This window comes from Ranitomeya imitator, chromosome 10 (assembly GCF_032444005.1).
Source record: "Ranitomeya imitator isolate aRanImi1 chromosome 10, aRanImi1.pri, whole genome shotgun sequence".
NCBI lineage: Eukaryota > Metazoa > Chordata > Amphibia > Anura > Dendrobatidae > Ranitomeya > Ranitomeya imitator.
Genome location: NC_091291.1, coordinates 97067624 through 97085243, shown reverse-complemented (window position 1 = coordinate 97085243; position 17620 = coordinate 97067624). Strand labels below are relative to the sequence as shown.

The 17620-nt window shown below is 45.2% G+C and overlaps 1 protein-coding gene across 1 annotated transcript in view; it reads left to right on the top strand.

Moving 5' to 3' along the window:
* Window positions 1–8585: 8585 nt before the first annotated feature.
* Window positions 8586–17620, top strand: part of WRAP73 (WD repeat containing, antisense to TP73) — a 48874-nt gene continuing 39839 nt past the window's right edge. Inside the window, exons 1-2 of the mRNA XM_069742420.1 lie at window positions 8586–8721; window positions 10906–11058. Of these exons, the coding sequence (XP_069598521.1) occupies window positions 8653–8721; window positions 10906–11058 (222 nt within the window). The 5' untranslated portion in view covers window positions 8586–8652. The remainder of the gene's footprint in view (window positions 8722–10905; window positions 11059–17620) is intronic.

Below are 17620 nucleotides of genomic sequence, written 5' to 3'. Positions count from 1 at the left end.
TATTGTCCCATAGAAACAAATAGGATACATCAGGATCAGTCCCATTCTCTAAGCATGCAGACCTTAGAATCGACTTTTTTTTTTTTAAGTGAGCTGCCTCTTTAAGAATCTCGTGAATGTAACAAGTAACCAGCAGTAACAACTCCCTAACATCATATACAAAGTAACATGTCACAACTCCAGTGTATACTGGGCATGTACATAAATGGCTCAGTGTTGGCACCCCATGTGACTGGCTCCATCATGCCACACAACGTGCACAGGTGCAATACAACATGCTGCAGGGATGATAACCACCATCATCCAGCTCAGCTGAGGAATCCTTGCACAGTAGTTGCTACTCACCTGCAGCCAAGGGAACAGCATGCAGATGACCACAGCAGGCATAGAGTGTGGTGCCCGGCTGCTAGGAATGCTCATGGTCTGCCCTGGTGCCAGCCTGTCCTGGTGGAGCCCCGCACACTCCTCTCTCTGGTCACTGGCATGAATGTGGCAAAGTCCTGCGCTCCTTCCACGTATCCAGGGGTGCAGGCTCTGGGCAGTAGTCCCTTGTAGGGAGCTTGGCTGGGCACCAGAAAGGGTCCCTTTAACTCCTTGTTAGCCGGTCCCCTCCATGTAGCAGGTGACACTTGTCTGGCAGTTGCAAGCTTTGGTTGGGAAGGAGATGCGCGGTATAGGAGGGGACTGGGGTGGGTGGATGGGTGGGATTGCTCAGCTTACAGGGTTGCGACACGGGATGAAGGTGACAGGGCTGCCAGCAAGTAAAAAAAAAAAGGGGGAGGGGGAGCTGGCACAGGGCGCCTCTCAAAGCATGCCAGGCGGGAAGAGCAGGCAGAAAGGGGGCAAAGCCATAGGAGGGCGAGCGCTGGAGAACACCTTCCCAGGACCGGGGATTGGAGACATCATATTGTACTGAAAGTCGCAGGCGACACGGAGCCGAGCAGCTACAGCCAAGCACGGAGGCCTGCCAGGCGAGGAGAGATTGTACGACTGATCGGCCACAGATCGCCCGATGCACAATCAGCAGAAAGACAACATCATCTGCATCCCTCACCTACTGCTCCTGATGTAGAGAACACTGGATTACTACCTCTCCCATCAACTACCACCCGGGGACAAAGCCGTATACCCGGCATCATGACATTATACTGGTGTACAACAAGCCACATATATATATATATATATATAATATATATAAAAGATATAGAGTGCTCTCAGTGGGAGAAACAAAATAGGAATCTTGTGGGTGTGATACCTTTTAATGGCTAACGAAATATATTTATAATGTACCTAAATAGATAATGTCTGTATATCGATATATATATATGACATATATTATAATATATATTATCTAAATATCTGTGTGTGTATTTATACGTTTATACTTAGAAGGTTGATATTTAGAGTTGAGATTTGGGTGATTTGAGACTGTCAGTGAATTCTGTGTTTGTGAAACGTCATTTTTTCCCCTAGATTATTTTTATATTTTGTAATTATTTATGTAACTACTGAATTTAGAAGTTACTTCTAGGATTTTGTTATTTGATATATATATATATTTGCATTTTAAATTTAAGGCAAATATTTTATTTCATGTTGTTATATACGGTTATGTATCTCCATACCGATGTATATTTTTCTAGTATTGCACTCGATGGGCTTTATTTGCATTATAGGAATTGAGAGCAAAAAAAATATAGCACCAAAATCACCTGTTCTGCCTGTGTAAACAATGGATCCACACCTTTCTATGACAAGGACAGGGTGCTCAACGAAAAAAAAAAAATTATATATATATATATATATATATATATAGACACACACCTTATGTGTAATAAAGCGATAAACTTGTATAAATACTTTTTACATAAATAATACACTGAATAATATGCTATTCAGTGCAGCAGACGTTTACCTTCAGATCACATTAGTTTTTGTGAGGTCTCAATTTAGGATTTATAAAATTTAGAATACCACATTTAAAGCATAAAATGTACAAAAAAATCTAAATAACAATATAGAGGAAGAATATATGCGGAAAGAAAAACACAAAGAAAAAAATCAATAATTGTCAGTTTTTCTCTTATTAATAGTATTGCATGCAAAATAAATAAATATGTAAGAACAATATAAAAATAGTGTGAAAATGTTTATTTTTCTGACAATGTACTGCAGCTAAATCATGAACTGTCACTATGGATATAATTACAAGAAATCTCAGGTGAAAAATATCTTAGAACATTCTACAGTGGCCTCAAATTGTTGTGTCCACAGGTATTCTTAGAAACTTTTCATCAATATTAATGATAACCAGTATCTGTAGCAAATATCGTTGCAAGTGTAAACTATAAAACAATCTGAAACAATTTGCTTACAAAATGTATGAAGTTGGTTTTCAATCTTTTCGTATTACTGTTACAGCATGGAAACTGACACAACAATAAATTCCTTTACAAGACTAGGAAAATTATTGTCATTATATTAATATTTTTATATCTCATACTGTGGGAACAATACATTGACACCTATCTCACATCTATCCATTTCTTAACGATCTAATTTCCACAAAAAAATAGACAAGTGCCTGTTTTGAAGGGATTTATATACAAAGGTAGCAGGGTTACAACCTAGGGACTTGCAACAGCTACTATGTGGGATCGGTACTGCTTTCTTTCCTTTTCTTTCTTTGCTTTCTTTCTTCTGATTCCTTTTTGGTGTGCTGCCTCTATTTTAGATTTTTCATATTATCAGGATATTGGCTATTTTACAAATGGACAAGTGCTGCTTATCTATCTATCTATCTATCTATCTATCTATCTATCTATCTATCTATCTATCTATCTATCTATCTATCTATCTGTCTTATCTATCTATTATCTATCTATAATTTATCTATTATCTATCTATCATCTATTTATCTATCTATCTATCTATCTATCTATCATCTATCTATCTATCATCTATTTATCTATCTATCTATCATCTATTTATCTATCTATCTATCATCTATTTATCTATCTATCTATCTATCTATCATCTATTTATCTATCTATCTATCTATTATCTATCTATCATCTATCTATCATCTATCTATCTATTATCTATCTATCTATCTATCTATCTATCATCTATTTATCTATCTATCATCTATTTATCTATCTATCATCTATTTATCTATCTATCATCTATTTATCTATCTATCATCTATTTATCTATCTATCTATCATCTATTTATCTATCTATCTATCTATCTATCTATCTATCTATCTATCTATCTATCTATCTATCTATCTATCGGACTAAGTGAAGTAGCAGGTTTCTCCTGCTTCTTATTTCTCAGTGATTGGCTGCAGAGGTGATGTGAGCTGTGAATGTGATGTACCCAGTGCAGCCCTGGTGGCAGATGTTGGTGGACTGAATGATTGAACAAGTTATACCTACCTCCACCAATCTGCAGTCTAATGAAATGTTCACATCATATTTTTTGAGCAGTATTTAGAAATAGATTGTGCTCTGAAACTCTAAAAAATAAGCATCAAACCCTCTTCCAATTAATGTTAATGGTAAAAAGCTACCATAGTGCACAATACCCATTGCTTTATTTTTCATGTTATTTTGAGCAGGTGTATGTGAGTAGGAGTATTTCAAGCAATTTATTTTTTAAATGCGGATTTTGTATTAAAATTTGCTTCTAAATCCAAGAAAATAAAACTGTGTGAATATACCATAATGAGGAGGAGGTCATGCATGCCCATAGCTTTCTGCAATAGAGATTATGTTTTTTTTTGTGCTTACTGGATAACATTTCACAACTGTCTAAAACTAAAGTGTCCAGTTCACTCTCCTTTCTAATCTGCCAAAGAAGAGCCCCCATTCTCCTTGTGTATCCCACATCCAGAGATCTCTACACTGGGCACCAGTACTTACCAGTCCTTCACTCCACTGTTCTATATGTGGCTGCTCACATTCAGTCAACCATGTACAGTAGTTAACTAGCCAGAAAGGCATTTCTGTGTCCATATGGTTGGGGGCCACAAAAAGGCCTCCTCCTGAGCCACATGTGGCACCCAGGCTGCAGATTGTGCACCTCTGATCTAAGGTGTATGGCAGGTTTATGAGATGAATTGATAAAACAATGTGATATCACCATTGTCTTACAATCTCACCACTGCTTGCTCTTTGTGTGTGTAGATATAAAGATGTGCCACCAAGAAGCATCACAACTGCAGCATGTGAATAAGTGCTCACTGGAGTATAATATAACACAGAATTAACCATTATTGATGGTTTTTGACTGTATTTTTTATATTTTGGAGAATTTGCTGTAGGAATTGCTGTTTTTTTTTTTCTTTATTTGTATTATACCAGTCCCTTTGGCGTACATTTTCCTATATATAACTGTATAAGAGCAGTTACTATGCTATAATGGAAGTCCTACAAAAACAAACATGTAATGCACAATGTACAGAATGCCAACCTTAGGCAATGCATTATTATGTAATGCTCTTATTATGTCATTATTATGGCATGTTCTAATTATTATGTACAGCTTTACAATGATAACAGTTAATATAATCTTTGGTCTCACATGCTTTTATTGCTCTTATTATATGCACAGTGTATTAAGTGTTGGGGCCTACTCAGGGCCGGGCTTCAGAGAACAGAGAGTTAACAATACACTGACAAATACAGTATATTCTACAAGAGATTGCAGGTTCAAGTCCTCTACTGGGCTAAAAAAGAAAATGTAAAAAAACAAGGTAAAAAAAATAGATAAATAAATACATTATATATATATATATTTTTTTTTCACTCTACTTTTCCCAGAACATTATTATAATCTAAAGATGAGTATATTCATATATTTAGTACTGCCACATGCATATTTAGCGAATACAATAAATGGCATCATTTGTAAAATATGGCAGAATTGCTGTTTTTTGCTTAGGCCCCTTTCACACATCATTTTTTTTGCCGTCAGTCACAATCCGTTGGGTCGACGGATCCGTCGCAGATTGTAAAAAAACTGATGCGATGGATCCGTTTTTTTTGGACGGATCCGACTATCGGATCTGGCTGATGGAATTGGAGCATGCTCAGTTAAAAAAAATGCAATCCGTCGCCGGATTCCGTCATTTGACGGATCGGCACCATAGGCTTCCATTCTAGCAAATGACGGATGGCGATGGATCCGTCGCTGTCTGTTTTTTCGATGTAGACAAAAAGTAGCTACTTTATCTGTTGTCTCCGACCGCCAAAGAAACAATTTTCAACGTATCCGGTGAACGACGGATGAAATGTGTGACTGATGGCAAAAAACTGATGTGTGAAAGGGGCCTTTACTTCACCTCCCAAAAAATGGAGTAAAAAAAAGATCAGAAAGTCATATGGGCCAAAAATAGTGTTGAGAAATGTACTGCAAAAAACAAACCCTAGTATGTTACGAATAAATCAAAATAGAGGAGGGCGAACTGTGGACTCTGCCACCCAGGAGCCATAAACCTGGAACCAGCTCTATATGGCACTGTTATTTTACCATGGCACTGTTATTTTACCATGGCACTGTTATTTGAGCACTATATTGTATGGCACTGTTATATGGGCACCATACTGTATGGCACTGTTATATGGGCAGCATATTGTATGGCACTGTTATATGGGCACCATTCTGTATGGCACTGTTATATGGGCACCATACTGTATGGCACTGTTATACGGGCACCATTCTGTATGGCACTGTTATATGGGCACCATATTGTATGGCACTGTTATATGGGCACCATACTGTATGGCACTGTTATATGGGCACCATTCTGTATGGCACTGTTATATGGGCACCATATTGTATGGCACTGTTATATGGGCACCATATTGTATGGCACTGTTATATGGGCACCATACTGTATGGCACTGTTATATGGGCACCATATTGTATGGCCCTGTTATTTGGGCACCATACTGTATGGCACTGTTATATGGGCACCATACTATATGGCACTGTTATATGGGCACCATACTGTATGGCACTGTTATATGGGCACCATTCTGTATGGCACTGTTATTTGGACACCATACTGTATGGCACTGTTATATGGGCAGCATACTGTATGGCACTGTTATATGGGCACCATACTGTATGGCACTGTTATATGGGCACCATTCTGTATGGCACTGTTATTTGGACACCATACTGTATGGCACTGTTATATGGGCAGCATACTGTATGGCACTGTTATATGGGCACCATATTGTATGGCACTGTTATTTGGGCACCATTCTGTATGGCACTGTTATTTGGACACCATACTGTATGGCACTGTTATATGGGCAGCATACTGTATGGCACTGTTATATGGGCACCATATTGTATGGCAGTTATATGGGCACCATTCTGTATGGCACTGTTATTTGGGCACCATTCTGTATGGCACTGTTATTTGGACACCATACTGTATGGCACAGTTATATGGGCACCATACTGTATGGCACTGTTATTTGGACACCATATTGTATGGCACTGTTATATGGGCACCATATTGTATGGCACTGTTATTTGGACACCATATTGTATGGCACTGTTATATGGGCAGCATACTGTATGGCACTGTTATTTGGACACCATATTGTATGGCACCTATATATGGGCAGCATACTGTATGGCACTGTTATTTGGGCACCATATTGTATGGCACTGTTATATGGGCACCATACTGTATGGCACCGTTATTTGGGCACCATACTGTATGGCAGTTATATGGGCACCATACTGTCCGGGGTCTTTTGTGACTTATGGCTGGCACAGCGCATCTGTTACTCAGGTGCTGTATTTGGGATGTGGTAACACAGCGATGTTGTCTTTATGGAAACAGGAACATATGGGCTGCTTGCACAGTGAACAAGTCTGTAGGAACCTGTTCACACCACCAAGAAACTTGAAGACACAAGAGAGCACAGTAAAGGTACCTTCACACATGATATTGTTGCTTTTGGTGACGTTGCAACGATATCGTTAAGGAAATCGCTGTGTGTGACAGCGACCAACGATCAGGCCCCTGCTGGGAGATCGTTGGTCGCTGAGGAAAGTCCAGAACTTTATTTCATCGCTGGACTCCCCGCAGACATCGCTGGATCGGCGTGTGTGACACCGATCCAGTGATGTCTTCACTGGTAACCAGGGTAAACATCGGATAACTAAGCGCAGGGCCGCGCTTAGTAACCCGATGTTTACCCTGGTTACCATCCTAAAAGTAAAAAAAACAACCACTACATACTTACCTACCGCTGTCTGTCCCCGGCGCTGTGCTCTGCACTCCTCCTGCTCTGGCTGTGAGCGTCGGTCAGCCGGAAAGCAGAGCGGTGACGTCACCGCTCTGCTTTCCGGCCGCTGTGCTCACACAGACAGTACAGGAGGAGTGCAGAGAAGCAGAGCGCCGGGGACAGACAGCGGTAGGTAAGTATGTACTGTTTGTTTTTTTTACTTTTAGGATGGTAACCAGGGTAAACATCGGGTTACTAAGCGCGGCCCTGCGTTTAGTAACCCGATGTTTACCCTGGTTACCGGCATCGTTGGTCGCTGGAGAGCGGTCTGTATGACAGCTCTCCAGCGACCAAACAGCGACGCTGCAGCGATCCGGATCGTTGTCGGTATCGCTGCAGCGTCGCTTAATGTGAAGGGGCCTTAAAACCAGAAACACTCAGTTTCAAAAAATCACAGCAATCCGCAAGTGCCAGTAAAAAACCGGGTATTTGGTTGCTACGTTTTTTGCAAAAAATGTATACTAAGCTGCTCCACCAATCGCCAAGGTATACCCTTATAGAGCAGGCCTAACTAATGTATGCAATCCCTATCTGATGTATTTAAAACCTGATCATCTGTATAGTACCTGTATAAGCAGGGCTCAGAGAAGGAATATCCATGTGGACATGCAGGACGGAACAGCAGAACAAGAGCTGTCCCACTCCTGGTTTGGGCTTACAAATACTGAGGTCAAATACTGACAGTGTGACCGTGGCCTTACAGCGGCAGCACGGATTCTATGGCTTCCAATGTGTCCATGTAGAACTATTGTCTGCCTGGGAGCTTTTTCTACCTGCCCCGTAACGCCGGTGACGCTGCGCACAGTCGGTACATTGCGCCACACCGTGTTCCGCCATTCTCGGTGACCGTTATGTGACAGCCTCACCGCTTCCCACTTATTTGCAGGACTCTGTATAATATTTCTTCGCCTGCTAATTAGTGACAACAAATTCCACGTCCCAGATGTCAGAGGTGACACCGGGAAGGAGCCCGGGAGCCGCTCCCGCCTCCACTCCCGCCTCTCCTCACTGCCGTGCTCCCGCCTCCCTTGCCGCCTCTGTAGTGAAAGACTCCGCCTCCAAACTCTAGCCACACCCCCTTCATGTGTCACGTTGTCGTCTCCTTATGACCCGCCCAATATTTGCTCATCAAAAGGACACGCCCACACACCGGGCGATTAGCTTACATAGCCCCGCCCACAGAGCGGCCGATTTCTCTGTTTACTATAGCAAGCTCCTCCCCCTAGAAGCAATTCACGCCCACTAACGTCCTTTCCGCAGCCTCTGACGTCAGTGCGCTCCGCCCTCCCGTCAGACATGGCTCCTGCTGCTGTGTAACCGCACAGACCGAAAACCATGAATTTCTCCGAAGTGTTCAAGCTTTCCAACCAGCTGTGCAAGTTCTCCCCGAATGGGAAATATCTGGTAAGTGCGGCGCACGCTCAGCCGCGGTGGAACTACAAATCCCGGCATGCTCTGCGTGAAATGCTGGTATTTGTAGTACCACGGTGCTGGCGAATTGCGGGTGTATCTGGTCTGCGCATGTGCCGCTCTAACTATACGACTTGTTCGCTACATGGCGCACAGTGAACGGAACATAGTGAGGCTATACTGACTGCTCAGCCCCAGAGGCATCATGGGAGTTGTAGTTCACCAATGCAGCCGCTCAGTGGCCGTCCAGGAGCCCCTGTGACTGTGGCCCTGACACCCTGGGGCAGTGCCGGGCTGCAGGCGGCTCACCAGTCAGGGAGTGGAGGGAGATCAGTGCTTTCAGACCAGAGTACCTGTACTTCTGCCTTATCGGGGCTTGTTCCTTGCAGGATGACCTGTTCTGGTCACATTCTGGGGTGTGTATATATATATATATATATATTTTTTTTTTTCCAGTAGTTTGGTATATTAGGCTACTTTCACACTAGCGTTTTCTGCAATCCGTCACAATGCGTCGTTTTGCAGAAAAAAACGCATCCTGCAAAAGTGCTTGCAGGATGCGTTTTTTCCCCATAGACTTGAATTGACGACGCATTTGAGACGGATTGCCACACGTCACATCCGTCGTGCGACGGATGCGTCGTGCTTTGGCGGACCGTCGTGAGCAAAAAAACGCTACATGTAACGTTTTTTGCTCCTGACGGACCGCTTTTTCCGACCGCGCATGCGCGGCCAGAACTCCGCCCCCACCTCCCCGCACCTCACAATGGGGCAGCGGATGCGCCGGAGAAATGCATCCGCTGCCTCCGTTGTGCAGTGCGTCAAACGCTAGCGTCGGAATCTCTGCCCGACGCATTGCGACGGGGAGATTCTGACGCTAGTGTGAAAGTAGCCTTAAAGGGAACCTGTCACCAGTTCTTTGGCTTATAACCCAGCCCCTCTCCTTTATCGTATAAGCAGGGTTCATACCCCATAGGTGCCCCTGCATATCTCCAAAACAGTGTATTATTCACGTCCTGTGCTACATGCAAATTGCGCCGTCCGGTCCTATGGGCGAATCCAGATCACGCTCGGCATCGCCCCGATCCCTACAAACACCGCCTCTTCTGTCCTGATGGACGTGGATGATGTCTCCTAGGTCAGGCGCCTCACTCTGCCCTACTGAGCAGCCGGTGACGCCGGTGTCTGCGCATTACATGACCTCACTCTGCTGGTCTCTGAGTGCACTGCGCAGGCGTGAGACCCGATCTGTGTGCACAACGTAGGAGACATCATCCACTTCCATCAGGACAGAAGAGGCGGTGTCTGTAAGGAGCGGGGCGACGCTGAGTGTCATCTGGATTCGCCCATCGGACCGGACGGTGCAATTTTCATGCAGCGCGGGACACTTTTCGGAGTTAAGCAGGGGCACCTATGCGGGTATGAAGGGGTGTAGGAACCCTGTTGCCATGCTATTAAGGGTGATGGGCAGGGCTAATAAGGTATAAATCTGGTGAGCGTTACTCCCCGGCACTTACCCGCCTCCAGCGCAGGCCGCTCTGTGTTTCCTTCAGTTGGACGTCATCGCTGTTCTAAGCGGCAGAGGCTGATTGGCTGCCAACCACAGGTGACGTCTGCAGCGTATCATCGGTGACGTCACTGGCACGCTGCAGATGTCCCCTGACCACTGCGGCCAGTCACAGACTGCAGCGGTCCGTGAATGGTGACGTCTCGCCTGTGGTGTAAACACTGACCACAGTGCGTCCTGCGCTGGATGTAGGTAAGCGCCCAGAGGGGAGGATTGCTCCTTCTGGGATTTTTTAACAAACTAAATCACTGGGAAGATTTTCATTTTTCCCAGACAACCCCTTTAATTTTGACTTGCGCTGTGTGCCATGCAGGGACAAAGTCTGGTTAAGCTGGGGCTAAATGGCGCCTTGTGGCACACAGCAGCAGTTCTCGGACAAGCTGCGTGACCAAAAACACTGGTGCAAGTGACATCAAGTGCGACTTGTACTGAAGTCTATGGCAAGTGTCGCGATGTATATATTTTTATCATTATTATTATTTTATTTTGCATTTGAAAAAATTATTTTGCTAAAAAAAAAGGTTTCCAATGTGAGTAGTATTGGGTCTGGAGGGGGAATGTTTCAGCGGCAGACGGCAGGGGATTCTCACGTTTCTGCTCTGTCTCCTCAGGCCTCCTGTGTCCAGTACAGGCTGGTGATCCGGGATGTGAGCTCCTTACAGATCCTGCAGCTCTACACCTGCCTGGACCAGATCCAGCACGTCGAGTGGTCCGCAGACTCCATGTTCATCTTGTGCGCGATGTACAAGAGGGGGCTTGTACAGGTGTGTGCCGTGAGGTTGGGGCAGTCGGGGGCTTGTACAGGTGTGTGCCCTGAGGTTGGGGCAGTCGGGGGCTTGTACAGGTGTGTGCCGTGAGGTTGGGGCAGTCGGGGGCTTGTACAGGTGTGTGCCGTGAGGTTGGGGCAGTCGGGGCTTGTACAGGTGTGTGCCGTGAGGTTGGGGCAGTCGGGGCTTGTACAGGTGTGTGCCGTGAGGTTGGTGCAGTCGGGGGCTTGTACAGGTGTGTGCCGTGAGGTTGGGGCAGTCGGGGGCTTGTACAGGTGTGTGCCGTGAGGTTGGGGCAGTCGGGGGCTTGTACAGGTGTGTGCCGTGAGGTTGGGGCAGTCGGGGCTTGTACAGGTGTGTGCCGTGAGGTTGGGGCAGTCGGGGCTTGTACAGGTGTGTGCCGTGAGGTTGGGGCAGTCGGGGGCTTGTACAGGTGTGTGCCGTGAGGTTGGGGCAGTCGGGGCTTGTACAGGTGTGTGCCGTGAGGTTGGGGCAGTCGGGGCTTGTACAGGTGTGTGCCGTGAGGTTGGGGCAGTCGGGGCTTGTACAGGTGTGTGCCGTGAGGTTGGGGCAGTCGGGGGCTTGTACAGGTGTGTGCCGTGAGGTTGGGGCAGTCTGGGGCTTGTACAGGTGTGTGCCGTGAGGTTGGGGCAGTCGGGGCTTGTACAGGTGTGTGCCGTGAGGTTGGGGCAGTCGGGGCTTGTACAGGTGTGTGCCGTGAGGTTGGTGCAGTCGGGGGCTTGTACAGGTGTGTGCCCTGAGGTTGGGGCAGTCGGGGGCTTGTACAGGTGTGTGCCGTGAGGTTGGTGCAGTCGGGGGCTTGTACAGGTGTGTGCCGTGAGGTTGGTGCAGTCGGGGGCTTGTACAGGTGTGTGCCGTGAGGTTGGGGCAGTCGGGGGCTTGTACAGGTGTGTGCCGTGAGGTTGGTGCAGTCGGGGGCTTGTACAGGTGTGTGCCCTGAGGTTGGGGCAGTCGGGGGCTTGTACAGGTGTGTGCCGTGAGGTTGGGGCAGTTGGGGGCTTGTACAGGTGTGTGCCGTGAGGTTGGAGCAGTCGGGGGCTTGTACAGGTGTGTGCCCTGAGGTTGGGGCAGTCGGGGGCTTGTACAGGTGTGTGCCGTGAGGTTGGTGCAGTCGGGGGCTTGTACAGGTGTGTGCCCTGAGGTTGGGGCAGTCGGGGGCTTGTACAGGTGTGTGCCGTGAGGTTGGTGCAGTCGGGGGCTTGTACAGGTGTGTGCCGTGAGGTTGGTGCAGTCGGGGGCTTGTACAGGTGTGTGCCGTGAGGTTGGTGCAGTCGGGGGCTTGTACAGGTGTGTGCCGTGAGGTTGGTGCAGTCGGGGGCTTGTACAGGTGTGTGCCCTGAGGTTGGGGCAGTCGGGGGCTTGTACAGGTGTGTGCCGTGAGGTTGGGGCAGTCGGGGGCTCGTATAGGTGTGTGCCGTGAGGTTGGGGCAGTCGGGGGCTTGTACAGGTGTGTGCCGTGAGGTTGGGGCAGTCGGGGGCTTGTACAGGTGTGTGCCGTGAGGTTGGGGCAGTCGGGGGCTTGTACAGGTGTGTGCCGTGAGGTTGGGGCAGTCGGGGGCTTGTACAGGTGTGTGCCGTGAGGTTGGGGCAGTCGGGGGCTTGTACAGGTGTGTGCCGTGAGGTTGGGGCAGTCGGGGGCTTGTACAGGTGTGTGCCGTGAGGTTGGGGCAGTCGGGGGCTTGTATAGGTGTGTGCCGTGAGGTTGGGGCAGTCGGGGGCTTGTACAGGTGTGTGCCCTGAGGTTGGGGCAGTCGGGGCTTGTACAGGTGTGTGCCCTGAGGTTGGGGCAGTCGGGGTGGTATTGATGGAGTGCACTCACTTTCTGAAGTGAGCACTGCCTAAGCTCAAATCCCTGTCCCTGCACTTACACACCGACACGGTAGGAGCCATGCGGCATGGTGGCAGTAAGCGCACTCACTGATTTCCAGCTCTTCGCTGAAGGCCATAAACTGCCAGAATTCGGAGATCCGAGGACGCCCGCGCTGTGACTGTCTGTGGGGGCTGCGCTGTGACTGTCTTTGGGGGCCGCGCTGTGACTGACTGGGGGGGCCGCTGCCGGCTGGACACTATAGCTGACAACTTGCTGCATCAGCCACGATCAGTGTTGGCACCGTCTGTTTAACCCCTTAGATGCTGCTGTCAATAGTGACTACATCATTATAAATGGTTAACAGAGTGGGGGGCTTCCTTTTTATCCCCATTGGTGCAATGAGACATTTATTGTTTGGTCCTGATGTTTGCCATGCCAGTTCATGGCTATATAGCGGCCTTAGAGTCTGCCGGCTGTTGTAACTTTCTTCTGAAGTTAGCGGCATTTAGGTGGTTAAAAATACACATTTTCATTTCTGTCATGTCACATTGCATTAATTCCTGAAAATAACCTGAAGGGTTAATAAACTACCTGACTGCAGTTTTCAATATGTCAAGGGGTGCTGTTTTTAAAATGGCATAACTTTTGGGGGTTTCCCAATATATAGGACCCCCAAAGTCACTTCATAGCTGGATGGGCCCCTAAAAAAAAATAAATGTTGTAAATTTCTTTCAAAAAATGATAAATTACTGCTCCATTTTTAAACCTCCTAAAATGCTAACAAAACAAAAGAGCATTTTACAAATGGTGCTGATGTAAAGCAGACACGAGGGAAATGTTATTTATTAATGTTTTACTGTGGTATGACCATCTGCATTAAGGGGATACTCATTCAAAATTTGAACATTTCCAGTTTTTTAACATTTTTCTAAAATTTCTGATATTTTTTGTAAATAAACACAAAACATATCGACCTAAATTTACTATTATCATAAAGTATAATGTGTCACGAAAAAACAATCTAAAAATCACTGGGATTTGTTGAAGCGTTCAAGAGTTATTACCACATAAAGTGACACTGGTCAGATTAAAAAATATTGGGGTTAAAGAGCTGTAAACATTTTTGTTTTTCTCATTTGGATATTCAAATCATTTTGCTTTTTTTTATTGTGCCTTCATTTTTCTGTAATAGTCACTGTTTTTTAGTATTTTTGTTATCGGTGGGAAAACAAAGGAAATATTTGTCTGTTTTAACATTTTTTTTTTTTATCATCACAAAAGACTGTTGAAATGCATGTAAAATGTGTTCCCTTTTCTGTAACAATTATCTTTATATTATATCGAATACTTATTTTTTTTCCTAAGTGGCGGGACTTGTAACAGTGATTTGGATTGTTGGTGGTTTATATTAAAATTTATTTATTTTTCATTTATTTCCAATATTGTTCTCCCGATAATGTCATGAAAAACCTTTTATGAGGAACATTTCCATATTTTAAATGGAATCTGTCACTAGGATTTTGTTGTTGCAAAAACCTGGTGACAGATTTTCTTTAAATACTTTTTTTCCCACCTGACATCCCCTGTAACTGGGGCTGGTATATTACAGCCTCCTCGTTCAGCAATGTGTATTCGGTGATCAAGAAGGCAGAGATGGTAATAAACCATCCCTGCCTTCTCTATGGGGAGTCAGAGCCGCTCTACCAGTGGCGTTTTGACTGCAGAGCAGAACGCAGACCACCAGGACGTTTATTGTCTAGGGGCAGTTCAGAGGTAGTTGTGGAATAGTTCTAGATCAAGATACTACCACTCCTCCTTGCTGCAGGGTTGTTGCCATAATGACCCCACTGCAACAAGTGACCGCTGCAGCCAGTCACTGGAATCAGTGGTAATGCTGATAACCACTGGAGCCAGTAATTGTCTGCAGTGGTCACGAGTTGTAGATTAAGACCTTTTTTGCTGGAGACTTTTATACATAGACTATTGGGAAGCAGAGGCAGTGCTGGAGCGGCAGCGGTCTTGGCAGGTAATGGTGCATTTACATGGCAGGGTTATTGAGAACGAGGGTCTTATCATGATCACCAGCTGGTGTTAACAGACTGCTGCTCACACGGGCACTGAGCAATGAGCTCCTTCTTCAGGAAAAATTGCTTAAAAATGATCATTCTTGGCCTCACATGGTCCGGTGTAAATGGGGAAACTTGGCCACTGAGAACAGTGGCAGAGTCTGCCCTCAACCATCCGTATAATCGGACATTCTATGTGGACATTCTATGTGGACATTCTATGTGGACATTCTATGTGGACATTCTATGTGGACATTCTATGTGGACATTCTATGTGGACATTCTATGTGGACATTCTATGTGGACATTGTATCGTACGAGCGGCCGGCCTGTCTATGCCGGCTATTAAATGACCACCAGTCGGCATCCGGTAAGTAGATCGGTGGTCATTTTTGGCCACAGATCATGAGCTTTATTTTAAAGCTTTACATATCTATGGCCAATGTTTTAAGTGGCTTTTCAGGCTACTACTTAAAATATGGTGCTCTGCCGAGCATTACGGCTCTCTAGCTTGTGTTGGCTTTTCTTAAGACGTCTTTTATCACCAACCAATCGTAGTAGTGAGGTGATCGGACTCCATCACTGAGGCCGGCCATACACTTTAGATGATGCTTTGACCGATTGTCCTGCAGACCGCCATCTCGGCCAACCCTCCCATACACAGGAGCCTCGTTTGGCCGTTCGCCCCTGTGTTCTCTGAGAAAGCCGCCAACTGACCGGTTATCTGGTGGCTTATCTCGGGGAGAAAAATGCAATTAGCAGTCTGAAATCAGAGGTGTGACGGACATCCCTCCCGACCATTTGTTGGCCGCCACCACATTATTAGACTCCACTTTCGGCTGAATTCGGCGGAATCAGCCGTCATTTGTCTGGGGCCAGATGTCCAGTAATCATCCGTGTGAAGTGAATCCAGTAAGGAAAAAACTGATCCTTTTTTTGTAATGGAAGAAAAACGCTTGGCAATTTAACGGATCCCTTTTCTATAGAAATCAGAAAAACCAAAAATGATGCAGTTGCAGTCCTCTCTTTTTTATTGCTATATTTTGGGACTTTCTGTACAACTCTTTGGGGCTATATGAGATAAGACAGACATATCTATTAGTAGGAAAGTTATCTTCCCGCACCAGTCAGTTTACTCTTCTGTCTTGTAAGGTCAGCTATGAACTATTACAGATCCCCAAAGGCAGACATAAGCCTGGCCGCTGACAACTTCAAGGACCTGGAAAGCCGCTTGCAACACAGACCCCACTTATTGCTTAGGCTGGCTGTGCACCTTAAATGACTGTTAGCCAAATACTCTTTTTAGGCTATGTGCACACATTCAGGATTTCTTGCAGAAATTTTCAGAGCAAAACTGGACATTTTCTGCAAGAAATCCGCTTGCGTTTTTTTCGCGTTTTTTGTTGACGCGTTTTTTTCCGGAGCTTTCCAATGCATTAAATAGTGCATGGGGAGTCATGGGCACAAAAATTGCAGAATGCATTCTAAATGATGGGATGCATAATGTATGCGGTTTTTATGCGTTTTTATAGCGAAAAAAACGCAACTTGTGCACACAACCTTAGGGTATGTGAAGGCGCACCCGTCGAGGTATTTCGAGGTGAAACCGCTTTAGGAAAGAGCCGGCGGTCTTTTTCCAGAAGTGGCTTCTCTGGCGGTTTTGCAACATTGTTTTATCTATCTATTTATTAATCTTCTATCATCTATCTATTAATCTATTAATCATGTATCATCTATATCTATCTATCTATCTATCTATCTATCTATCTATCTATCTATCTATCTATCTATCTATCTATCTATCTATCTATCTATCTATCTATCTATCTATCTATCTCCAGAAAAAATACCTTAAAGCCTGCACGCTTCCCTGACCAGCATTCCAATGGCCTTTCAGATAGTAAACAAAAAGGGAAACAGCACAAAAAGATGTAAAAAAAGACGACTTTAATGCCCTGTGGCGTGGCAACGGATAAAACAAATTGAGAAAGGATTTGTTTTATCCGAAACTATCTATCTATTTTTTAGTAGTTTTATACTATAACTAGTGAGCACCTCCCCAGTGGGAGCCGCCTGGAGATTAAACACACTTCTACCTTTAACCATTCATGGTTTCCAAACCATGAAGCTGGTAAGACGGTATGTGCACAGCAACATCGTCTTTACATTGCTGTTCATTATGTTAATTCTTTGCTGTCGTTTTACAGGCGGATTCTGAGCGGAATCTGCCCTAAAAGGTGCCATGTGCCTATACCCTGAGCTGACAGCTATGCCTGCCATACACATCACTCTCAGCTTAGCTGAGCATGCATGTGTCCTTAATGGCAGCAACTTGAGAACAAATAATCAGACATGTTAAAATCCAATATGCCGATCCTGGTTTCCCCTGACATCTGCCATCGGTAGGGAGTAAAGGGTACTTATTAGATGATCGGCCAATCTTCCCTAAATTGATTGGTTGTGCTAGTTTTGCTCTTGTATGTATGGGCACTTGTAGACACTGTTTTAGCCTAATTTTCCATCGGAAAACCTGTTGAATATTCCTTGATCTATATCTTCCAAGGAAGGCTGTAACTTATGTCACTATATAGGTACCATTGACTTATGTTGTAAAATGGAATGTTCCCGCTGTATATATTTTCTTACTGTATAGCAAATATGC